Here is a 26325-nt window from a genome sequence, read left to right as displayed (position 1 = left end):
GTTTTTGTATCAATGTAAAAACAATTATGTCTTAGTCAGGATTGAAACCTGCTGAGCCTGAAAATACCGATCAAATAGATAATGCAAATTTCGGTATGCTGTACAGGTTTTCCAAGGAGCGGCCTCTAATCAGTACCAATACTTAGAAAGTTTAAGATAAAAAATAACTTGTTTGTAAGGAATACTCAAAACCAAAGTATCGAAATAAGAAATCAAATTCAGCTTAATGATGTGTAAAAGACATTATGTGTTCACATTTTCGGTAAGTAATGTTCAAACATATAACAAAGAAGTTTAAAGAACGATGCATTTGTTTTGGACTAGTAATAATTTTCAGTTATAAATGTTACAAGGATCTTTCGGAAAACAAAGAACAGGTTAAGCCTAAGGTAAATTTAAATTATGTTTCATGGCCTTTGATATAATGATATCAAACATAATAGGGTATCACGCTTTACAAATAGCTTTACACATTAAGAATACTAGATACCATTTAACAAAAGCTTAAAATTGTTCTTACAAACATGTAATGGTTTATGTTTATTTTTTCAAGATTGGAATGTATGTGCCGATTTTATTGTTTGTGCCAGCAGCTTAATAGTATATATCATAAAGAAAATTAACTTATTTTATTTATTATAATAATGATCATTATTTGTATCCGTTACACTGGGGAGATGCAATATTACACTGTAGAGCGATAATATACTAACGTGTAACACGATGACATCATTGGTGCTTACAAGGAGTAAAAGTGCCACTACTGAATTCTTTCGTAAGTATTTAATGTGTTACTTGTCTTAGGATGACATGTTTGCTGTGAGTACTATGGTGATACGCTTCTTGGTGCTTTCTTTCTGTAATTGGGGTTGTCGTTCTTTCCATTTTCCCTCTAACAATAAACAAAATTTATAATGGAACTCGGAAACTTTATATATTTATCGTTTATATAAAATAGTTCTTGCAGTTTATGCTGTAATCGGAGAAATTGGTCATATGCAAATATGTTTAGTCCTCATTGATTAATTGTAAACATTAAGCTAAATGGGTTAAAAAAATTGGATGTGAATGATCTATTGTATTTTTAAAAAAAAATAATTGTATTTATTAATTTATTTATTAATTTTTTGTTCACATTAATGTTTTTTATTCATATTTGGTTTATATCTTTTTAATTTGTTTGAAAGTATTTCATGGGCATCTTAATTCTAGGAATCGAAGAATTAGTGCACTTGCATACGGTAAAAATATCAAACTAGAAAACTGAAAGTTCACTTGGTGATACCCTCGCGTTCCCACCCGGAAACCATATAGGGGATCCCATAAGTGATTAAGGCATTCAAAGGGAAAACAAAATAGGAGTTGCACAATGGAACCATGTAATGAATAATCTGTGAAAGTTACATCAAATTTCGTTCAGCAGTTTCAGAGTTGTAGATAAGAATGGACGAACGTACTGACTATATTAGCTGCTATTACAATCTTTTGTCCGACTGAGGAGATCATGCTACCCAGCCAATTCACTGACAATGTATCATTTTCAGAATCTACATTTGCTTTGACAAAACAGCACATACTTGATGTTTGATGTTTGTTTTGTCTTTTTTCTATCTTGTTTGTGCCTGTCAGTTTGTGTTTTTGTCTATCCCGTGGATTTCCTTTTTTTTATTTTGCCAAATTTTCATTGGCACTTCAGTTATTTGCCTTTTTAAGCAATTAAAAGATGAAGTTGAAATATATACCCGGAACGACGGATCTCATTCCAAGCTCGACGGACTGTTTCGGGTCAATAACCCTTTATTTCCGTCGGTTCATTTCTCCTAGATGTGTATGTTGTTTGTCTGTCTTCCATGATCAGTCGACCATATATAAGAATTAAGAATTTTGCGTATCCATTATATCATATTCCCTTGAAGATCCATTTGGAAAGACGTTTAGCTGAAGTATCATTTTCCGTATAATCAGCTATAAAAAATGTGTTTGCTTAAATTCCATATCAAATAAATGGATGTTGATTGCAACAAATTGTAAATGTGATGCTGATCTATTAGATTAGGTGACCTTGACCGGAAACGTACTTGACACAGTTTTCTTGGAAAACACACCAAGAACGAATTAAAGCTATTATGCAATAAAGTATTGCTTGGATATATTTATGTCAAAATACGCGCCATTCTCAGGTTTGACTACAACTTCTGTCTCAAATTCGTGCAGTGTGTGATGCATTGTATTTTCAAATATAGAATTTTTTTTATGCCAACATGTCAAACAAAACGTCACCTTAAAATAACACACTAACAGCTTCAATAATGTTTTGCACATTTGAGTGTTGGGTATTGGATGTTATATGTTATATTGTAAACAAAAAGCATTGTTTAATTGTTTGGTGAACCTTTAACATGAAAGTATTTCGTAAGTAATCATCTTATGTGGATGATTCTTTGAATGACTTATACGTAAATTGGAATTTTCAGGCAGTCCTAGTTGACAGATACAGTAACTGGCTAATGCCTGATGTAATTTAGCAGTCTCTGAAGTAAAAATTATCTGTACAATACTTCGTGAAATATATGTGAAAAGCCAATTGTAATCCGAGTAAAATAAATTTAAGTAACATTCAGTATTTCTTCACTTATCAAATTTGACCTTTCAGCAACGTATCAAGATAAGACCATAAAATATAAATCAAAAGCAATCAACTTAATCTATTGAGACACCAACCAAAAAAGATCTATTCAATTTCGTCTACAGACTTTCAGCATACGATATTACTTTTCCCGGAGTGAGCCAAATTGATTCTTTCACCTGGATGTCATATATAGAACAGTTTTATTCATTTTGTTTTCAGTAATGGGGAGATATATTTAGAACCATTTCAATTGTCTCTGTATAAGATAGATCGAAAAAGAAAAGTATGTCAAAGCTTGAAAATATTGAAACACAAAAAATAAGAAAAATATAAAACTATAAGTAGTTATAAAATCTGCAATGCTCTATGACGACTGATTATATTTCTTCCATGGAAGGGAAAGGGAGGGGTAGAAACTGCCAATGAAGTAAAACCTACCAAATCAAATCTTCCATCATACATTTATGTTTGTTTTATATACCCTTTTTACCTTGCATTTTCAATTTTATCCTTTTTTACTTTGCTTTTTCAATAGAAAATGCATGGACTACTGACTTTCTATTTTATATTAATACAATTAATAATATTATCAATGATACCATAATCAAAATAAATTAGTGTTTGCATTTATCGTGTTACGAAGTACATAAATCGTACAAATGCATCATCAGCCTGAATTTGCATTGCATTGATTTCGATAGTTACTTCCAGTCCCCTTCAAAAACGCATTCTCTTTAAACACAATATATCTTAATCATTTTAAATTGACTTGCATACATATCACATCATTGCATAATATTCCGAGTCTTCCTGATAATAAAAAAACTATTCACTGTAATTTTGTCTTTTTATGATATGAAGTTTAGACTTCTAACTTTCGCTATCATCCTGGCACAAGTTGGTACAACCTCTTCTAAAAGGAGGTCTTTTTAAGATCACAATCCATTTCTGTTGAGACGACAACAGATTTCGTCCATTCGGAACCTTCAACCGGAACTGGACTTAAGTTGGATCGTGCAGCAAGAATGTAAATAGCCAACTCCAATAGATATTCATTCCATGTTATAACTCTAATGAAAAAAAAATTATCAGTATAAATATTTTATCAATAGCAAGTTCTTACGGCCCCTTTCGTGAATGTTGTGCTGAATTTATCTGTAAAAGGTCATCTTCAAGGTAAAATATGTTCAGAAGAACACGTGTCTCTCCAACTGTGACATTTATTTTTTTTTTACATTTCTCTGGATTGAAAAGCAAAATAAAACTGAACAACAAGATCAGGATTTGTTCCAGACAATACGTCAGTTATTGATCATACTTTAAATTAATAAATTGGAATACTGTGGTAATCTGTAATTGCATTTATACGACTTTGGTGACTTATGATATGACTATCATAACATTACTACTTACCTCTCTGTACAGACTGCCTCGTCCATCGTGAAAGTTAAATTTTCAGTTATTATTTTGGCAACATCTTCTGGCTTATTTTTTGACATAATTGCAAATCTGTCGAATATTCAAAATTAGTTTAGATTAGAGAAAGTATAAGAATCTCTAATGAGAATGTTTAACTACTTTGACAGGCCTTTTCGGTGTTGTGTTCGTTATTGTTTCAAATGACGGAAATATACTCAAGGATATATCGGTCAGCTGTATAGGCTTCTAGCCCTGAAAACTTGATAAGTCATTTTACCAATAACATGACGATTTCCCAAAGACAATTTTTATAGCTACATCTAAATCTAAGCAAAGTATGGTTGCACATTTTGTCATCGGGGAATACAAATGAATGCATCCATTTTAGAAAAAGGTTACCTTTCTATCTCTCTTCCCCCAAAACAAAATTTAGTTGAAAAAACAGCATACCCGTGTAGAGTTTCGTCTGGTTCTAGGAACAGTGTGTACCAGGTTGCTAAGGCTTTTCTGGCATTGTTTTCTGATATAAGACCCGATTCGTTCTGGTCAAATATCTTGAACAAACGCCTAGCAAGATCTATCTCTCTAATATGCAGTAAATGTAACAGTGAATTCTGCAATTGAAAAATAGTTTCACTACACGTAAAGTTATTATGATTTTGTAAGCTGTATATCTACATCTCCAGAATCCCTCCTTGTTTCATATGCTGAATAACATCGATTCTACAGCAATTTTATTTCTTCGCGCATCTCTTTTATCTTTTTACAGGTATAAACACAATGGTAGCACCAAAGATCGAACTTGCAAACCTGTAACAATTTTCCCCAAAAAGTTAAAATGCTTCTTTTTCATTAGCACGTGTGCTTTCTTTTGCTACTTCAAAGACCAGTGTCTCAGTTCGGGTACTTTTTCAACAGAAAAAATGGAGGTTACATTTTGTCCCTTTAAATGTGTTGTCTAAACTTGTTTTAAAGTAGTTTGGGATAGTACTAGTTGATTTGAAATATCACTTAGATGAATCAGTTGGGTTTAAGTAAGGTCAGATGAATTTTAACAGATTCATAAAGCTTTCTTCCTTAATGATGAAGACTCCTTAACGTCTCCAGACAAAACTAATACAAGAGCATCAGATGCATAAATAGATATTTGTAACACTAGGACGTTATGAATATTCAAATACATTGAATAAACATTGATATTACTCCTATATTACCATTTATTTGAAAAATATAAAATAAGGCAACTGATCTATTAAGTACAGATCAATAACCAACAGAATCTTTAAACCGACGCTCCAAAGAATCAATAGTCAGTATTCTCTTTGCCGTTCGATCCTTAACATTGACTTACACTCGTTACGTCCCTATCTTCCAAAACAGAAATGATGAGAAAAAAAAAGATTACCACCATTGACATGTATTATCGTAATATAATGTTTAGTTCTATATAACATTGACAAGCAATGTCAATGTAATTTCTAATTCCTGTTTAATATGTGCATCATCTGAAACAAAATTTTCTTTGCTAATTAAACTTAAACTTCATATTTCAATTGAATTTGTTCTTTCATTTCATTTTATTGTAATATTATATAATCTTACTTTATGTCTTTGTTTCAGTATACGGATTGTCTCAAAATTAATAAATTCCCACCAGGTTATTGAACCAGTACTGTCTTTATCTACACGATGGAAAATCATCGTTTCCGCCTGTATTTCTTCTTTGGTCATTTCAGTATTCGTATTCTCGTGATAAACTCTCCGCCGATAATCTAAATAATCTTCTAGTGAAATACTTGAGTCTGTAATACAATGTACTCAGGATAAAAAAAAATTGTTTCGAAACTTGACTTTTTGTAGATGAAGAATCCTATCGTTACCGATGTCATTGCACATGTTTTTTTTTTTTTTTTTTTGTTTTTTTTTTGTTTTTTGTTTTTTTGGTTTTTTTTTGTCCAAATATTCATCTTTTAGGTAAATTGAGTAGAAAAGCATTGAATACAAAAATGAAATATAATGAACTTTCCCGACCTCAATGCTTCATTTTGTAACTTTGTGAAACAGGTTTCCGATATAGTATATTGCTTTAGAACATCAAATTCCTTTGAACTTCAAATCAAAGATGTTGAAAAAAATATGACAACCAACTTTCATATAATCCAAACTAATAACAACATGAATTCTATGAATAAAATTTGTAATAATTTGCTCTTCATATACAGCAGTTGGTGCATTGCTATCATTAGTTGAAAAGTGCAGAATTAAAACTCTTCTTGTCAATGCTCTAAGAATATGGGAAAAATGTATATTCCTGTTTTGTATATAAGTACATGTGTTCTTTAAATTAGTTTTTAACAGACTATTATAAAGATCTGTATGTGACTAATTTATCAATTTTATTTGAAATATGGTATATTTTGCTTTTGTGTTGAGGTAAACGATGATAGATCTATACATAATTTATCAATTGCTGATCTTTTTACTACACATTATAAATAAATAAACCTTGCATGACTTCGTGTCTCTCAAACAAAGAAACCATATTACACATTTCTTCTTCTGTAAGAACGTTGCTTAAATTGTCCTGTAATGGGAATCAACTATAGTATACTATTCTTTTTATTTTGATTTCAAACCGTACTTAATGTCACTCACAACAGAAATTCGCTGATGATCTTAGCTTTGAAAACAAAATCCAAAAGACTGTTTAATATTTCTATATATTAATAACAAGAAATCAACTGATTCAAGTATGTGTGAAATTAATTCAGTGTTTTCCACATCTAAGAGAAAAGTCTAATTAATTAATTATATAGATTTCATTAGAATGAAAAATGAAAAACAAATATTTATTAAGCCACAATAAACCTACACATTTATGGCAGCTCCATCCAATCGGTTTGAGGGCTCTTTTGAGTAAGGAAGAGGACGCTGGATCTCTACATTGCCCAAGTTTCCTCAGACATCCCTCGTGGTAGACTTTGTAACAAATTCTACAAGGATATGTTTCACGCCCAGTATAAACGCTACAAACATGGCACAGTTCTTCTGGTTGTACCTGGGGAAAATAATTATCTAAGTCATCGATAAGTATTTGAAACCAAAAGAAACTGAAATAGTTTATTATTATTATTATTATTATTATTATTATTATTATTATTATTCATGGTTGTTCGTGATTGCATACAGTACATAACGTCATTAAAGTGTGATATTTTATTGTTATTACTTGCACTGACTAGTGATATCAATAAAGCAAATCCTTAAAAACATACAACAATACTGTTATCGTTATAGTTAAAAAGTGCTTTCAACTCACGCATTGTAAAGACAAAAAAACACCACACAAAACAAACAACTTTCATAGTATTAACTAATAACACGGATGGTTCTTTAAAACATTATACTGATACATCAAGCCATACAAATAGGGAAGGTAATGGTGCATTACCCAAGTACAAATGTACTTAGAAATGATATTACCCTTGTTTGTTTGTTGTCATTATATGCAACGATTTATAGAAGAGGTCAAGAAATGAAATCATTTAAGATAATTGAATATGCTTTATTACTATATAGGAAGAGCTATAATAAATCATTTTTAACAAAATGATTCACAAAACATTTGTGAAGAGAAGAAATCATCACTGTCACATGTGCATGTAAATGACCAAAAGTTTTCCATGTATTTATTGTCATCCTTATTATTATTATTATTATTATTATTATTAGTAGTAGTATAATTATTGACATTGATTTTGAAGTGTTAGTCATTAATTACTCCTAGATTATATCCTTTAAGCTATCCTTTGATCTTTCATTTAATCTAACAGTTCAAATTGATTGAAACTTTAATGTAGCATTCCATTGCGGAATAAAGTATTCACACAGCAATATCTCTAACAGCACCGTTGATAGTAGTCTCTAGCACCTCATATATTATCATTTTTCTCGACTACTTTTCATTTTTTTTCATAGACTACATCACTGGTATGAACCAAAGTAAATCATAACGGAAGCCTTGGTATTGTTTAAATTGCAAATCAATCTACAATTTTCTTTGAGATAAAAGAAGGCATCGCGTGATTTGTGAAATTATTACATCATCCAAACAATAAAGAATTCGTTCCAGTACACAGGGGAATTAAATCTAATAAGGATTGATCTTTTGCTTCTGTCGTCGACTGACAGAAAACATAAACTACAGAGCTAAAATGAATTTGGAAATTATTCATCACTATTATTCCCTTAGCAGAGGTTCGACGGATCAGTTTTCTTGGGAATGTTAGCTTGAATTATAGCTAATGATAAAGGTACTTGGTTCTGTCTCGAAAAAAGGATCGGAAAAAAACAATACTTGCCAACGAGTATAGTGTGTCTATCTCGGTCACTGGTCGCTGAATATTGGACAAGACATTAAACTACTAGAAAAGCATTTGACACCTATCCGTCGTACTGCTTCCTATTTATGTGCTTTATGTACTTGGTTTATCATTTAGTTATCTGACTATTCATTTTTGATGACCTGTTGTAAAGAGAAATATGTCAAAGAGACTAGAATCCCATAGGACTGAACAATGTCGGCAAACATTTACGACGTGAAACGGTTGTCTTTAGAATCGTTATATCGCTCACGGTATATTAAACCATTCTTTTATCAAGATTTTGTCGTTATTTGTTTAATGATATATTAGTAATAAATCGACGAATGTATTAGTTAATGAGTTAAATCCAGGAGAATTAATTTAAGGACAGCAATTTTGTCTTCTAATCCCAAGCCATCACATGAGTCCTCGTTTTTCTTAACGATCCTAATTTGTCCTATTACACTCAATGCATTTCATCAATACTACAGATGATTATAAATCAATCAATCAAACTATTTATTCAATAATGACATAGGAGGTAATCTCATCAGTGACAACATTGTATACAATTGATTCTTTAGGAAGGAACTGACCAGAAGATAAATACATCAGCTTGTGTTTGCAATAGCTTGATTAACTATAAGTCTACACTCGTACTAACGCCTCATTCTTTATAGATCCTTGACCAATTGACATCTGCCATTAATACTTATATCGGGATTGTTCCATGTTTGTTAAGACCATTTCTGGGGCTGCATTTACTCTTTCAAATAGGATCGTTTTCTCATCTACACCATGATCTGTAATTGGATCATACGGATATTAACAGAATTAACACTTTGCTTTTTGTTCCAACTGTTCAATACTGGGTTTTCATGCTTCCAAAACAGTATGCAAATAAAGAGGATGAAGTTTTATATTCGTCTAGCACCAACCGAAAACACAAACCGACTAGCACCAACCGACTAGCACCAACCGACAAAACCAACAAAAAATAAGCTTCTTTTTCAAGAGAGGGGTGTTATTTCACATCATATCATTCTTAGTTCCCTTACTTTCTCAACAAGTATATATATGTTTTGTTTATATTTTTTGTAAAATAAGAAAAAATCTTACTTGGTATACCAGGCCAGATTTGTAAAGTCTGTAACTATCTTTCACATAATTTAGTCAATATTTATAATTTTGGTTCAGCATTCTCTATGGAATTTCTTCAGTTAGAACAATGTGTGTTTTTTTTTAATAGCTATTTAACTAAAAACAACTTTATCAAATTGTTTATCGTGTTTTGTTTTGTTTCTAAAACTAAAATGCATAAGTAAAACCGAAGTTTGATCTCGACATTACTGTGAATATTTAATACGAAAGTTTCAAAGATATTCACTTACTCTTTGTCATTGCTTTATGATAATTATTAACAGTCATTTGATTTTCTTTTGTCAAAAGAAAAACTAATTTTAGGATAGTTTATTTCCATATTTTTGTGTACGCAAAGCAAATGAAGGGAATTCAAATATTAAATTAATCTAACTAAAAAGACAACCTAATAAATCATTCATACGTCTCCCCTATCAACAAACTCCAAATTAAATTGAAAAGCGTATTGAGTCAAGTGCCTCACATGTCAATTTTAAGGAGTTTCCGTTTCAAAGTATTATTAGTGTAACTATATATAGGAGGACGCGCACATGTTAATGACTTGGCTCTTTGAAAGCTAATTGAAACAGAAAAGTCTTTAAGGTCAACGGGTGAAAAGCGAAACTATACCGACTGCGTCGGAAAAACCATATGGAAACATGTGTATGATATACGATTTATCATAAAGCCTTTTAACCATGTACACTCTTTTTACTAACAGGTACTTATACTCATTTTTTTTTGTTTTGTTTTGTTTTGTTTTTTTATGAGTTTCCTTCTGTAGTCCTAAACATATGTTTTCAGTGATTTTCACCTTAAGAAAAACATAAGAAAAACAAATGTTACAATTTTTCATGTGTACTATCAGATACAATTTTGTATCCGGCCTAGTTAACACATAGTGAAAGATATTTCTTTTACTTTAATATTGTTTCTGACATAAAAGGTGACTTACTCTCCATTGGCCATTTTTCTGGTTGATGATATAAAGCTATTACTCTTAAAGGCAGTTAAAATTCAATTCAATTATGTACTAACAATTTTAAATTTTGCTCCGAATGAATAATTATTACTTATGACAGCCTTTTCTGAACGTTCAGGGGCAGATAACTCTGTCATAAACAACAATTTTCTAACTTTCTAATGAAAAGTTTTCAAACATATAAAATGAAAAAGAGATCAAATAGTGGTCATATGTTAAATAGAGAAACTTCCAAGGGTAAAGAATATTGTCGAATGTGTGGGTTTTTGACATGTATGTTTCAGATTTTTTTCTACATTTTACCTGATTCCTACAAAGATTTGAGTTCTTAGATGTGTTTTTTTTTTTTGGTTATTTTTGTGATATCAATTATTGATATTATCCATTAAAACACTTCTTTACAATTATAATTACAAGTAGTTATTAAGTATCAGTCTTTGTAAGAATCATGCGAATTCTTAATTTGTGATACACCCAAAGAAAAGTTTACATATTTTTATTTTTGTTGCTTTATAGGTCTGTATGATGAAATGTATAATTATTCATTCCAATCAGCCTAGATCTGCTCTTAAGAAATAATTCACATTGAAAATTCAACGGTTGGTATTGTGTTTTAGTGTCTTTTACAGAGTTATCTCCATTAATGTTGAATTCTACAGCACGTTCTATATAATTTATATCTCTTATGAACAGGGGTTATATAAAAACTCACCAAAAAATATGTAGTCTTTCCAACCATGAATCACATTTTGAATGATTCTTACCTGGAGTACTATTTTACATTTTAAGATTTACTTTTATATTGCACATTCTCTTATTAGTTTACAACTCTAATTACAGTTAATGTACTGGTGTATTTTACCAAACGGAAGTCAACTACTCTTCTTGTATACTTGACACTTCTAACAGATGCAACAGTTAAAGGGAATAGGAACCCTTTTCAACATGTGGGGTACATTGGTAGTCTTTACATAATACAAGAAGAATCTGAAGTTCATTTTCCTATATTGTACTTAATTACTTAATTAGAGAGGATAACTGCTCTAAATCTATGGTTACAGAGGGGAGCAGCCATCTTTGCTATAAGATAATCTCCCTTACTGCCAAATTACCAGATGGCAGCACTAATTATATTATAAATGTGGCACTTAATCTGACGTATTGTTAAGTAAACAACCCTAGAACTGTGAAGAATGTACAGTTTGTCATAAGTAGAAGATCATGGAAGTGGTTGTGAACATTTCTTTTACTTGTGAGTGAAGTTTACATTTCTGGAATGGAATATACACAAGATAATAATGGAACAAAAAGGACATGTATTTTTTTTTTAATTTAAGTCATTGACACCGCTGATGTATTATATTTTTTCTATACATTACTCAATCATGCAAAACATATATATTTTTGTTTCTCTTAATTTTAGAGGCCATTCAATTGAATTGAAAACAAAACCAAAAGTTATTTAAAAAAAACTGAAAGACTTTTTTTTACAAATTAAAGTAGTTAACATTCTTGAATTTGAAATTTCATGCAATGCAAACAAAGAGAAAGTTAAACTCTTTTATTATTTATCTTCTTTTTTTCTAATTTTTGTTTTTGTCATAAACATACTATAAAAGTGTAATATTATTTACATCTAATTTTTGTCTGATGATCTGCTGTGCTGTCTCAAATTATGATATTGAATTTTTAAACACTGTTTTCAATTCTCAGTTTTAATTTTTTTTTACACCTAATGTTGATTTAAAAAAAAACAATTTCAAGTTTTGATATTTTTTATTATACAATTGTTTTGAATTATATTTTCTACTTCGCACACATTTTGTTTCTTGTGTGACGATATGATAAGATAAAGTATTACTTGAGCAGATTAGTGCCACAGATTCGTCATAACCATGATGCAGGCTGGGAAAAAATGTCAGCCTCCTGTGTTAGTGTTTATCAGTTAATTAAGGCTAATTAGTGAGGCCTTGAAATTAAAGAAACGCATTTTTGTGCATGTTTACATAGCTACTATTAAATTAGAGTAAAATGTGTTTTGGGGTTCCTATTCCCTTTAACAAAATATGCTTATGAACAAAACAATGTTATCTGTAATACAATCAGTACTTACTACATTTCATTTTTCAATGATACAATAATCGTGCAGAAAGAATGTAGATTGGTCTAACATTTTATACAACGAAGAAAACAGAAAGTGTTTCGTACATGCTAAAGATTCAAAGGACTAATTTTATCAAGAATTTAATAGAATTTTTTTTTAAATTGAGGCAGTTGTGTAAAAATTTCAATATTAAAACATTGTCATTCTACAAACGGGTATATCGGGTGCAATATAAACTTATCATCTTATCTGACCAAAGTCAAATTATACTGTTTCTTTAATGAACTTTAAATTTGGCTTAAAATGTTGAACGAAGTTTCTATTCATTTGACACTTGCTTTATCACAGAAACAAACACAACCAATCATAAAAATATTCACAAAAACCGGTTTACTTATTTTGACGTGAACATATTTTTGTATAATTTAAGTAATTTACACCTTACTTTATATTTGTGTAAGTGTCGCGGTTATCGACTGGTACAAACACAAAACATTTCAATCTGTTTAAATATTTTCTATTTTTTAAATGCTTTTAAATACTTTATAATCAGAAGTATACGTTTGGCAGGATGTAATTTTAAGATGACATTGTTATAACCTCTACATGATAATTTTAAAAAAGAGCGTAAACTGTATTTATTTGCCTGGAAGCGAAATAATTTTCTATACTGTTATTATAAAAAAAAATCATGCACTCACTACTCTGATCTATACAACTGTAATTCTTGAGTGACTTTTGACCATTAAATATGTACGTCTGATACAGCAAATGATACCGCCTAATTAACCTGTTTTGTCTGTATTTTTCCTACATAGTTTCAGAAAGTGATATGGAAGTTAATATGGACTTCGTGCTGGTCGATTTACTAAGTGTACTTGTTTTGTTTTGTGGTGTTTACAATATGGTCTACGACACTGCTATATTTTATTCCAATTTCATAGTTTACTTTTAAAACTTCATCTTCTTTTTTCTAGTTTTCCCGATGTGCTGTGAACAAAATTTGTCCATATCATCGACATTAACTTTTTAATACTAGATTTTTTTAGTGTGCCAAAATTGTTTTGTGCATCAGTATTGACTATTTGCATTTACGGAAAGTGTGATCCGAAGATCTTCAAGTTTAATTATACTTTTAAATTTTTAACTGCGTGTCTGATTACAGGTAATTATCAAAACAGAGCTCCGAGTTTTCTATTGCAAAAATACTATACTATAATAACTTATGATATGTGTTATACCGTTTGCTAAATAATACTCAGATGTCACGCTATGTATCAACATTACCAGAAAGTGATCTGGATGAGATTCTCAGATGAGCGGAGTGATACACTAATTGAAAGAGTTGTGAAAAAGATGATTGTATTTACAAAGATTTGATGTTGCAAAAGCAACATACCGGTATAAAATCCCAGAAATTTAGAATGATTCAAACCTAATGAAATAAAGCAAGAGCCCAAAAACACAATGCGGGAAAACATACATTGAATTTGTAATTTATTTATTTATTTATTTTGTTTCTTTGTTTGATTAATCCTTTTAAAAAACACCGGTTCATTTGAATATTTCCTGCTCTTTTAGTCTTGTCAACTTAAATGGCATTTAAAAAACACACACACAAATACTGCCGCGCTGATCATACAAAAGTAAATAACTAACTGAATCGTACAGCTTGAGTTTCTTTCGAACTTGTTTTATTCTTCCGCAAAACATCGAACGAGCAATGATTTGGATGATCAGATTTCTGCAAACATACATGCAGATACAATGGTTGCAGACTGTAACCAATGCATCTACAACATACTACAAATGCAAAGAGTACTGACTGTAACCAATGCTTCTAATACTTAAGTTACATATGCAAAGAATACAGACTGTAACCAATGAATCTAAAACTTAAGTTACATATGCAAAGAATACTGACTGTAACCAATGCATCTAAAACATACTGCAGTTGCAATGGATCCTGACTGTAACCAATGCATTTAAAACTTACTACATATGCAAAGAATACTGACTGTAATCAATGAATCTAAAATATACTGCAGATGCTAAAAATACTGACTGTAACAAATGCATCTAAAACATACTGCAGATGCAATGGATGCTGACTGTACCCAATGCACCTAAAACTTACTACATATGCAAAGAATACTGACTGTAACCAATGAATCTAAAATATACTGCAGATGCTACGAATACTGACTGTAACCAATGCATCCAAAACTTACTACATATGCAAAGAATACTGACTGTAACTAATGAATCTAAAACTTAAGTTACATATGCAAAGAATACTGACTGTAACCAATGCATCTAAAACTTAAGTTACATATGGAAAGAATACAGACTGTAATCAATAAATCTAAAATATACTGCAGATGCTAAGAATACTGACTGTAACTAATGAATCTAAAACTTATGTTACATATGCAAAGAATACTGACTGTAACCAATGCATCTAAAACTTAAGTTACATATGCAAAGAATACAGACTGTAATCAATGAATCTAAAATATACTGCAGATGCTAAGAATACTGACTGTAACTAATGAATCTAAAACTTAAGTTACATATGCAAAGAATACTGACTGTAACCAATGCATCTAAAACTTAAGTTACATATGGAAAGAATACAGACTGTAATCAATGAATCTAAAATATACTGCAGATGCTAAGAATACTGACTGTAACCAATGCATCTAAAACATACTGCAGATGCAATGGATTCTGACTGTAACCAATGCATCTAAAACTTCCTACAAATGCAAAGAATACTGGCTGTAACCAATGCATCTAAAACTTAATTTACATATGCAAATGAACTACTCTTTCTTTCTTCTTTTTATTTATTTATTATTATTTTTTTTGTAGTGATTTGATTTTCGTTTTCTTTCAGGAACTATATACTTGCTTGAACAATTGTTTATTATTCTGTCTTGAATATTTTAACCATGGTTTTCTTCTCCTTTTTTTCTTAGATTGATTTACGTCGACAAAATCACTAAAATCGGTAATACTAATCTACCATGCTGAATGGTTGGTAAAATGCACTTGAATTATTATCGAACCTCCCAGTTGGACACCGTTTTAATAACGTTTTATCATCTATGTCCCATTGATACAAATAGTTCTGGTCTAAGTAGTATTGATAACATATTAAGATGTCTCTTGTATTACTAATTTAAACCTTGTAACAATCCGAGAATATTGAGAATTGATAGCTTTGTTATGAAAAGTATGGTTTCATTGGATTAATTATGAGATTCAGATTTAAGATGGCTACGCGTGAATCATTCAAGTGTTTTTATTTTCTTGTCAGCTGATGAAAACGTATATGTACTTTATGGTTGAGATTACTATAATCAATAACACTGTTTCTTTGTTATTTACGCAGAAGTATAATGTTAGTATACGAGTAGGTGTCATCAATATTTCAGAAATAACACAAAACAATTATCACTATGAAAATCTGTCAGTATACAATGTAAGCATGTAAGTGCAATTTGATACTAATATCAAAACTTTTATTCTGATTTTGACAGAAGATTTACATTTTATCAAGAATCTTTTAAAATGTATATATTGTCTCATAAAGAGTATGTTATCAGCTTATTCATGTCACAACGCATTTGATTATTGTTTCCCTATGATATGCATATCGTTATAAATCGCCGACTTTCTGATGCATGTCTTATTTTATATAAAACAAGCTATTTTGCTTCTTTAAATTAGAATTCAAGGAAGTATATATACAAATAACTCATTCTCGTGCCGGGATTTATTATGTTTGCATATTAATTTTTATACGGATGACAACATCTGCTGTAAACTGTATTTGTTAAATTTCGGTCAGTGAATAGTTTTGATATAAATCATCTATTTATAAACTGGTTTTAGTATTGGTTAATAATATTTGTTTTGTTGTTGTGTCTTTGACTTCGTCGATATCTATGTTTTAAGTAGTGTCCCGAATACAAAATAGGCAAATTTCACTGGAAACAGGTGTTACAAATTCATATTCGTGTCAATGAAATAAGGTATGTTTTATTAGGGAAAAATAATAATTACTCAGTTAAAGTTTCGTTAAATTCCATTTAGCAGCGTAGAAGGCGTAACACGGAAGGAAGAAGGACGGACGGAATGATGGACACCCCTATCACTATGTACTCCAACCAAAATGATAATTCTTTACCGGTTTTAATCATTAATTTAAACGTGTTTATGTCACATTTAAAGTGTTTTCGCCCTTGGTTGAAAACTTAGAGTACATATATTCTCTTTGATAAACTCCGTCACTGAACAAATCTGCAACCATCACACATTTCTTTCCCTAAGTTTATAGATAGCTGTATTTCAATGAAAAACATCATGTTTATAAATAACGTACTTAATTGTAAATTTGAAAAGAAACAAGCATGGACAAGGAAGTGTGAAACACTTAATATTTTCTGTCTATCGTTAAAGGATATGACCGAGCGTTACATGTTTTCCGGCATGACAGTTTCGAGAGGGAAGTTGAGATGGTTCTACTTATGAAAAGTAACTATTTTGTCAAGCTGGTGTTTAAAATCCCATGTTTTATCAATCAGTGCATTTTTTAGATTTTTGAAGGGTCTTTTCCTGTATTGTTCTTGACCGTACCAAGATGCCATGGCCGGGAGCATGCTATCTAATCCATGGGAAAGATTGTTATCGTTCTAATAAAACTGAAACAGGAATAGATTTCATAGGTGTTAACATAATTATGGTAAAACATGCTATTTTACTATTGAACCCACAGACCAGGAATATACAGGAATATTGGATTAAATAATTCTATAATTTCAAGCATAGGGGACTCATCGAACTACAGTAATTAGTGTTCCTCCCTGTTTGGTGGAAAAGTTTGTTAATTTTGTGGAATATTGAAACAAAAATGAGCAAAGATGGTCTAGACCCCCTATAATAAATCCCAGTTTTGAATCTCCTCTTTTTAAAACCTTGATACGTCTCTAATAAAGCTACATTTAACGCCATTGTCTATTTTGTTCTAGTTATCAATGACACATATAAGATTTTGTTTATTGTTATTGTCGTTTCAATCTGCCGAGTACACCCCACAGTATAAATTCGAACTTCTATCACACTAGTGAAATTTTATAAATCTTCTTATAATTATTGGATGTGAATGTTCAGATACCAGCCTATTAGTTGTACTGAAACATTTAACTACTACAAATAGTTTTATAGTTAATGAACCGAATAAGGTAGAATGTTTTTTTAATTTAAAAAAGATACATTTTGCCTTATATAATTATAAACATTGACTTACATAGCTGTATTGTGTACTTAAAAGACAACATTTAAATTTAAACTTTTCTCACATTTTACCACATTATTTCATGTAACAATCGAACAAGAATTTTTTGAAGTAGAGTATTCTTTCACCGAAATAAAGCTCAAAGTACATATTAACAAACATAAACAAGGCCAACATACCTTGACGGTACTTTGATATGGAATATCAACTGGTCTGATATCATCTTCGTCTAACTGAGTTTTTCTGTTCACTTTGTTGAAATCACTTAATCTCAGAGCACTATCTTTGGCACGAACTTTAGATATACTCTCTCTAGCACGATGCCATCCTGACTGTTTCACAGTTTCCTCACTATTTCCATTGTGTTTTCCTTTTCGTTTGTCTAATTGTGTCTTTTTCTTTTCTCTGTGTTTTCTCCCTGCTGATTCAAAGGCAGACACAGCCTGAACTTTAAGTCGAATATTTGTTTGTTTGGCCTCATCCTCCCGTGATACTCCCGTACCCATAATATGTACCCTGATACACGTGATTTGTGTCGCACGCTTGGTTTTAAGAAGCTCCTCCTACATAATCTTCCGGTAAAATTGAAACTGTGGACTTGGTCGTTTTCACAGTAGTAATATGACAACAGTGGATCAATACATTGCACAAAGCCGTCACGGTAGTAACTTTAACTCGTACAATTATCCTGTTAAGTCATAAGATCGCTGTGAAGAGGTCTTTGTATTCAGCCTAGTTCACTCGTATTTATTCATCTATCTCAAATGTGGCAATATAATCTCATTTTGGTTGTTAAATTGTATTAAATACTTATTCAAACATTCATTGAAAATAAATTTGATAGAACATTTAAATGTTTCCGTGATTAAAGTGATAGAATTCCTCTTTATCAAAATGCAGTGTTTATAGTAGACCGAAGTCAAACAGTCAACTTGTAGCTCCATTTCGGCTAAATCTTGCTCCCAAACAAAGTCGTGGTTCGCGCTTACAACAGAAATAAATTATGACCTTATATAATACTGACACATTGCACTCTGCATTTTATCCCCACGCAAATCTCTAGATGAGTCGTCATTTTAGAAGAAAAAGCTACATTAAATTGAATACATTGGTAAACGTACTTTGACAACGCGCTACTTTTCTTAACACCGCAGTCAACAGAGAGACAATAGAAATCAAAATCAGTTCGCTTAATTTGCTTTATCGAAAATTCATATCGACACTGTATTTTTCGCTACCTCAAAATACAAATGTATGTGTTTAGTTTCATTGTTTACGGTTGTAAACTCTGCAATCATTCAGCTACAAAATTACATGTCTTGAAAATGTATTGAAAAAGAGCACTTTGGTTATTACTTTACTTTTACGCATGCGTTTGGTACTTTAACACACAAACCTGTAGAAGATCGTTGTGGAAAAAGGAACCAATTATTTGGAATAAAAAGTTTTAGAGATATTTAGATTATAGTTATAATTCAAACCCTACCCACCATACAATTGAATTACATTTCGCAGATGGCCACACTTGCTCTTTTTCAATGACACATGTCCGTACCTGAATGGACTATGTCAGTAATATCTATAGCCTATATGATATCGATGGTACTGTGACATATTGCCACAACTGTGTATATTTCGCGCATGTCATTATTGGTGAATCTGATTTCTGCTAGTATTGACACAGTTTTAAAGCTTATTTTATCCACGATATGCAAATCTTGGTTTAATATTACGGAACAGCTCCCGAATCTAATGGCATCGATAGTTAGGAATTATGTTTTAACTTCAAACGTTGTTGATACTCTCAAGATTTTTTTTGTGTACTTTATATTTCATTTCTATTATTATTTGTTAACTTAAGTTAGCTAGATTCTTTTCTTATGCAATTATTTAACAAACTTGGTCTCCTTTATTTTAAAACGTATTCTACTTGAAAAAAACAGATATGAACAAACAATCAATAATATTAGACCGAAAACTTCTCTTAGTTTCTTGTTTAGACGATAAGTGTACATGATAAAAGAGTGTATGGCTCGAAAATACACGAATGCAAAAATAAAGAAAAACAATGCACGGCTGACATGTTATTTTCGTCATTATATTGGTCAATCAATAACATACTTGATGACTTTATATTACTATATACTGGTGCAACTGTTCATGCTCTCTAAAAATTATGTAAACATAATGGCTTCCTGGTTTTCGTTTTATCTTTGAGTTTTCGTATTCTCTTTAACTGGTATTTGTTGTTATACACTCTCTGTCTGTAGACTATATTCTTTTCCCTTTAACCTTACAATTTTGATTTTTTTAGCTAGGTTCGCCTGATTTCTCTGTGGTATTTTGGAACGTACATTGTAAAACTGTCAATGAGAATCTACAAAATATTCACAACAGTATTGTGACAATGTTGTGACAGAAATGTCACACGGTCTTTAGACATACTTTCTGTCGCTTGATCTCCCTAGGTATACTAAAATGGCATTATTTATTATCCTTAATCAGAACTTTACAATGGCTCGCTTGGTAATCAAAAGGACGCAATATAAATCAATGTCACCTTCTGGGAAAACTAATTCTCATCATTGAATTATGAACGGCAATATTAGACTTCTTTCATTAGATTATATTAAATGATTCCAAGTGATTCCCATCCTTTTGTGCATGTACGTAACTTATGAAACATAATGACCTCTAACCCAAAAAAATTGAATTATCTTTGAGAAAATATAAATCTTAACGGGAATTAACTTAAGCTTTTATCATAAAAAGTAATATGGTTTTACAATTGTCATGTTGGTTGAATGTGATTAGTCCTAGGTCCACTTATGACATTAAAAAAATGAAAAGTCAAAACAATGGTATAAACTTGCATTCATTAATGAAATATTTGTCCCTTTTTCTTGCATCTTCATAGTTTCTGCAAAGTTTAGTTAACTTCTATGTTTTGATCAGAATGTGTGAATGTTGATTAATCAGTACAACAGTCACTAACTCATGTTCTTTGAAATAATTTATGTTTATTTGAAATTTTAATGTTAGTCATAATGTTTGTTTATCTTTGTTTTATCCCTCTTTTAAAGTAAACGCGTGTTATCTACGGACAGACAAATTGTTCAGGTTTTAGAACATCCCAAGCTTTATTAGTCACTGGTGAAGGGCCACTACAGACAACCAGGTGTGGATCTTGAATCAGGTCCGGGTGATCATCCATCATTTGTCTCAGCCATCTTAGATGACAGTCACAGATCCAGGGATTATCGTCGAGATATAGTGTATTCAAGCTTGGGTTCATACTCAGGTCGAATGTGCCTTTGTCTAACCGTGATATCTGGTTGGAACCCAACCACAGTGACTGTACGTTCTTCATGGCATAAAAAGCTCCAACTTCTATGTTCGAGATACTATTGAGGTCAATGTACAGAGTCTGTAGACTTGTCAGTCCATTGAAGGTTGAATTAGTTATGTTTGAAGATACGTGGTCCTGCATGAAATCTAATATTGTCACTTTATTTAAGCCGTAGAATGCATTGTCTTGTATTTCTCTTATCTCACCCTGCCACATCTCCAATGATTGAAGATTTGTCAAAGTTTGTAGCGCATAAGACGGGATTGTGGTTATTCTATTTCCTACAAAGTATAAATGTTGTAAAGATTTGGGATAATAATTGGTATTTGGGAACTTGGTCAGAGCATTGAAACGCATTTGTAAGTTCCATACTTTCTTGTTCTTGACGAATGCCAATTGTGGTATGCTTCCATCTGTAAGCTTGTTAAAACTGATGTCTATCTCTGAAGCGTTGACAAGGGGATCAAACGCGTGGTCTTCTATCTTCCTCAGCTGGTTATAACGGAATTCCAGATTTTGTATAGAGCTTGCGTTGACGAAACTTCCAGCGGTTAAGACTTGAATCGGATTGTCAAAAAAATAGAGAGTTACAAGATTTGGAGGTAGGCCTTGTGGTACAGTCATGTACGATCCCATTGAAAGATCCAAAGATTGAATGCTGGTAATGTTTAAAGCCCCATTCAGAAAGCTCTGGTCTGTGAACCTATTTCCACTTATATCAAGATATGTTAGGTTTTTGAGTTCTTTCAATGCATCTTTTGGAATTGACTGTATATTGTTTTGACCTAGATTTAAAGTTACTACGTTCTTGGGAATGTTCTTCGGAACTTCGGAAATCCCAGTTCTATTACAGAAAACACTTTTGGTCTCGTCTCTACAATAACACTTTACTGGACATTCATACTTGGCTCCTTGTGAGTAAGGTGCTATAAAGCTGATAAGTGATATCGTCCAAATTATCGTGCTCTGCATTATTCTATAATGTAATGATATACTAAGCAGGTGTTTTATAATCAAAGGGACATAATGAGAACTTGTGAACATAATGCGTTCTGTTTTTAACTACTTGTACTTTGTTTTGTATTACACATACAGTCCTCATTGTTTTTATTAGTTTCTTTGTTTTTAATTTTATTGTTATTATGAATTTCAACAATTGTATATATTTCTAGGTTCCACTATTTGTCGACAGTTTATTATACTTCTTTCAAAGGGTAATCAAGGGAACCAAGGTTATAGCGGTAATCAAAAGAATGTAATCCAGGGACAAAGACCAGACATGGAAAACAGACATACACAACAAAGAACATAAAGTAACTAAAATCATACAAAGTAACAAAAGCAAATGATTCCAATAAAAACTGGGAGCACCGGTAGAGTAAGCGTCTTCTGCTTTTCTAGAAACACCCACCGAGTTGCTCATATAAAGTCAAGTCCGGGGTAGACAAACGAGGAAAGGAAAACTATGATTCGTTGAATAAATCAGTTTTCATGGTGCAGATGGATATACCATAATGATCCACGAGTTCATGATGACGACCATAAAACTTCTGTAGTGATGACTTCAATCTTGTAGCAACATAACCCTGTTCCAGAAACCTATTTGTTAGAGTTATAGCGCGATATAAAAAGTCTGCGTAGTTTCGGCAAGCTCTGGCAGAACATATGAGTTGTGATATGAACACTCTATACGCAGGTGCTGAAGGGATGTTGCCACAGATGAAAAGAAAGTTGACAATTATGAATGAAAAGTCATCATGTTTGTCGTAAAGTTTGGTCAGTAGCTTTCCTTTACCATCGATTTCTAAGTGAAGGTCAAAATATGAGGCCGACTTCAGAGTGTCTGTAGTATCCATTATCTCAAGTTCTTTGGGGTAGATGCGATTTATCAAATCCCCGAAATTAGGATTGTTTAAAGATAATATGTCATCTATATAGCGGAAACTGAGATTAAAGGATCTAGCCAAACGATATTCTTTCGTATCAGATCAGCTATAAAGTTAGCCTCATATGAGTGAAGGAATATGTCAGCAAGTAAAGGACCACGATATGTTCCCATTGGAATGCCGACCGTTTGTTGAAAAACACGTCCACCATACTGGACAAATATGTTATAGATTAAAAATTCCAGCATTTTGTAAACATCTACCTCTGCATATTTGGAAGATGATTTGGAATTATTTCTTACAAAGTATGAGGAATCTCTACCAAGAACTATATATTTGTATCTAGGAGTACCATCTTTTTTGGAAAAACAACAATGTATAATGTTTTTAAGTCGGGATTTTAACTGAGTATGGGGAATAAAAGTATACAGTGTTGAAAAATCATGGGTTTTAATGCTATTATATTCAGATTATAGTCTTGAACTGATTGTTTCTAAAAGATCTTTCGAATTTTTCAGGATCCACATTAAATCAATACCAAGAAAAAACAAAACCCGGACATATTAATAGTTATGATTCGGCGATTCAACTACTGCATAATTTCATTCGATGAATCTCTAACTCTAACATGCGTATAAAACTATTTCTGTATGTTTTCTTTGTATTTCATGTGATACATTTCCCTTGATTTTTTCTCGGGTGAATTGAACGACAACCTAGCATATGAAGTATTGGAAAATAAAATTCCTATAAGAGTAACGTTTTTTTTTCTTTCGATATTGGAGTTAAACAAGCGAGAAGTCTAATTGTAACTCGTAAAGGTACTCACTCTACATAAAGACTAATTATTCCTATCCAAATGTATGAATGTTTCAACCTTTACGACTATTATAACGAGGTTTATTTGACATTTATACGTTGCTACCCTATGAATTACATTTAGGTACATTCAGTAGGTAAACAGTGAGAAATTCCAATCATCATGTCAGTGGATGTTTACAGTGTTATCTTTATAAGCTTATTGAACTGTTTAGTCTTATACAAGTTTGTATGAACTACATTTACAATTACTCGATATTGTCAAATTCATACTAGCTTTTTTCGCATGCTACAGGAGGAAAGTATACCACGTTGTGCATCACTTACTGAGAATTGTATTTGTTAGCATTTGAAATGACTTGGTTTTAATTGAGTCCATGTTTTTCCGACAACTGGTGGAGGACCTGCACATTTTGTTAACGTTGGTGATTCTACTTTGTAAGATGCGTTGTCCATTTTCTCACGAAGCCATCGCAGGTTACAATCACAAAACCATGGGTTATCGTATATGTAAACCGTTGACAGATGAGGAATAAATCTGGTATCTAGAACACCAGGGTCTAACGTCTGTAAATTGTTACCAGTCAAACCGATTTCTTTAATATTCTTCAGTTGGTGAAAAGCTCCTGGTTCGACGATAGATATCTTGTTTATATCCAATGAAAGACTTGTTAAAGATGTTAAACCTGAAAACGTGTCATTGGTTATACTACTTAAGATTTGGCCCTGGCTTAGATCAAGGTTGGTGAGATTTCCAAGACCATCAAATGCATCATCCTCTATGGTCGTCAATTGTCCCTGAGCTAGTGCAAGTGTATTTAAGTTTTTCATTGAATGAAAAGCTTGTGCTTTGATATTGTTAATTTTATTACCATAGAGCTGCAGAGACTGAAGTGACAAAGGAAAGTACTTGGTATCTGGAATATTTCGCAATTGGTTGTAATTCAGCTTCAGTGACTTTAAACGAATAGTTTTCTCAAAAGCTTTGCCGTTAACGCTGCTATCTGAAAGTTGGTTTGAACTCAGGTCAATTTCGATTATGTTCTTCAGACCATCGAATGCATGGACATCAATAGTAGTTATCTGGTTTGCAAGCATGTTTAGATACTGGATAGAAGACATATTCAGAAAACTTCCCGACTTCAGTTCAGTGATTGGATTGTAAAGGAAGTTTAGAGTATAGAGATTAGGTGGCAGATTTTCTGGTATTGAATCAAATAGGTTAGCAGACAAGTCTAAGAATTTCACGCTGGGTAAATTGAAAGCTCCGGTCTTAATACCAGCCTTGGTAAGCTTATTTCTTGTGAAATCGATGCTTTGTAGCGTGTTTAATCCTTCTAAATCTGTTGCCGATATGTGGCCTATTTCGTTTGATCTTAACAGCAATGTTTTGACATTATGTGGTAGATCTTTTGGAATTTCCGTAATTCCTGTCAAGTTGCATACTACTGTAGTATTTAAGTCCACACACCAACAAGGTGAAGGGCAGGGGTAAGCACTTATTACGCACATATAAAACACAGTTCCCAGAATCAAAGTTGTTACGCGTCTTGTCTGTCGATGTTGTATTAAATTTTCCATACTGGATTCTACGTTTTGTCTCCTGAAATTGTATAGCAACTGCCATTAGTTATAAAAAAAACTATAAAAAATCAGAGAATTCTCTACAGCTTAAATTGTGTTAATAGATAAGATCGTACGTCATGCTTATCTATGTATACCGCTATAGTACGTTGAATATGACTTGAATTGATATCTGATACGCAGTCTGGTCTGATATGTCCATATATTTGTGTTCGGAGAACAAAATGCAAATTTAATGCTATATGATATATGATTTGAACTACTGAAATAAAGAAATGTTATATTCATATCATACGATGGTTTAATATCAATGAAATACCGCATGTCCTTACCAGCTGAGAGGATTGTAGAAGTATCCTTATCTTTGATTGCTCTACTAAGTTTTATCTGGGGACATTTATATGTTCGTCTGTCTAAATTCCGCCACTGCCACTACTTTTCATCTTTATAGTAAAAAATAACTTGCAACTGCATTAATACAATGTTGTTTTGCTTGTTTGTTCAGTTTTTTGTTTTTGTTTTGTTTTTTGTTGTTTTTGTTGTTGTTTTTGTTGTTTTTTTTTGGTTCAGTTTAGTTCTGTTTGTTTTGTTTTTTGTTTGTTTTGTTTTGTTTTATTATTGTTTATTCAGCTTCATCGACCAGTGTAGTTGGGGCGTTTAATTAATTAGTGTACTTCTGATTTTAATTTGTCTTGTTATATTATAATCTAGTTTATTTTAACATTAAATCACCTGTCAAGTTTTATT

General features: G+C 31.7%; 4 protein-coding genes across 7 annotated transcripts in view; 1 reads left to right on the top strand and 3 right to left on the bottom strand.

Moving 5' to 3' along the window:
* Positions 1-474: 474 nt before the first annotated feature.
* LOC148614870 (spermatogenesis-associated serine-rich protein 1-like) overlaps positions 475-26325 on the top strand; it is a 41273-nt gene continuing 15422 nt past the window's right edge. Inside the window, exon 1 of one of the 3 annotated variants that reach the window (XM_088589350.1) lies at positions 475-775. In XM_088589350.1, coding sequence (XP_088445476.1) covers positions 724-775 — 52 coding nt within the window. In that variant the 5' untranslated portion in view covers positions 475-723. Of the gene's footprint in view, positions 776-17033; positions 17181-26325 lie in introns of those variants that run through there. The other 2 variants (XM_088589346.1, XM_088589349.1) reach the window with 2 other exon arrangements.
* Positions 3178-18688, bottom strand: LOC148614873 (PHD finger protein 24-like). 2 transcript variants are annotated; one of them, XM_088589342.1, is made up of 7 exons: positions 18120-18688; positions 6921-7106; positions 6554-6632; positions 5651-5850; positions 4448-4662; positions 4043-4138; positions 3178-3699 (listed from the first exon to the last, which is right to left on the bottom strand). In XM_088589342.1, exons 1-7 carry the CDS (start codon positions 18444-18446, stop codon positions 3543-3545), a joined length of 1260 nt encoding a protein of 419 aa, XP_088445468.1. In that variant the 5' UTR covers positions 18447-18688; the 3' UTR covers positions 3178-3542. The 2 variants fall into 2 exon arrangements, with proteins under 2 accessions (XP_088445468.1, XP_088445469.1); XM_088589343.1 differs by having other exon boundaries at positions 4499-4662; positions 18120-18686.
* On the bottom strand, positions 20539-24138 carry LOC148614872 (leucine-rich repeat transmembrane protein FLRT3-like). Its single transcript, XM_088589345.1, has 2 exons — positions 24005-24138; positions 20539-22265 (listed from the first exon to the last, which is right to left on the bottom strand). Exon 2 carries the CDS (start codon positions 22259-22261, stop codon positions 21038-21040), a length of 1224 nt encoding a protein of 407 aa, XP_088445471.1. The 5' UTR covers positions 22262-22265; positions 24005-24138; the 3' UTR covers positions 20539-21037.
* Positions 24054-25963, bottom strand: LOC148614871 (leucine-rich repeat transmembrane protein FLRT1-like). The gene is made up of 2 exons (XM_088589344.1): positions 25911-25963; positions 24054-25597 (listed from the first exon to the last, which is right to left on the bottom strand). Exon 2 carries the CDS (start codon positions 25573-25575, stop codon positions 24337-24339), a length of 1239 nt encoding a protein of 412 aa, XP_088445470.1. The 5' UTR covers positions 25576-25597; positions 25911-25963; the 3' UTR covers positions 24054-24336.

Source organism: Perna viridis, chromosome 6 (assembly GCF_037379345.1).
Source record: "Perna viridis isolate PV_CMFRI_1.1 ecotype Kerala chromosome 6, ASM3737934v1, whole genome shotgun sequence".
Taxonomy (NCBI): Eukaryota; Metazoa; Mollusca; class Bivalvia; order Mytilida; family Mytilidae; genus Perna; species Perna viridis.
This window is presented reverse-complemented; position numbering and strand designations above follow the sequence as displayed.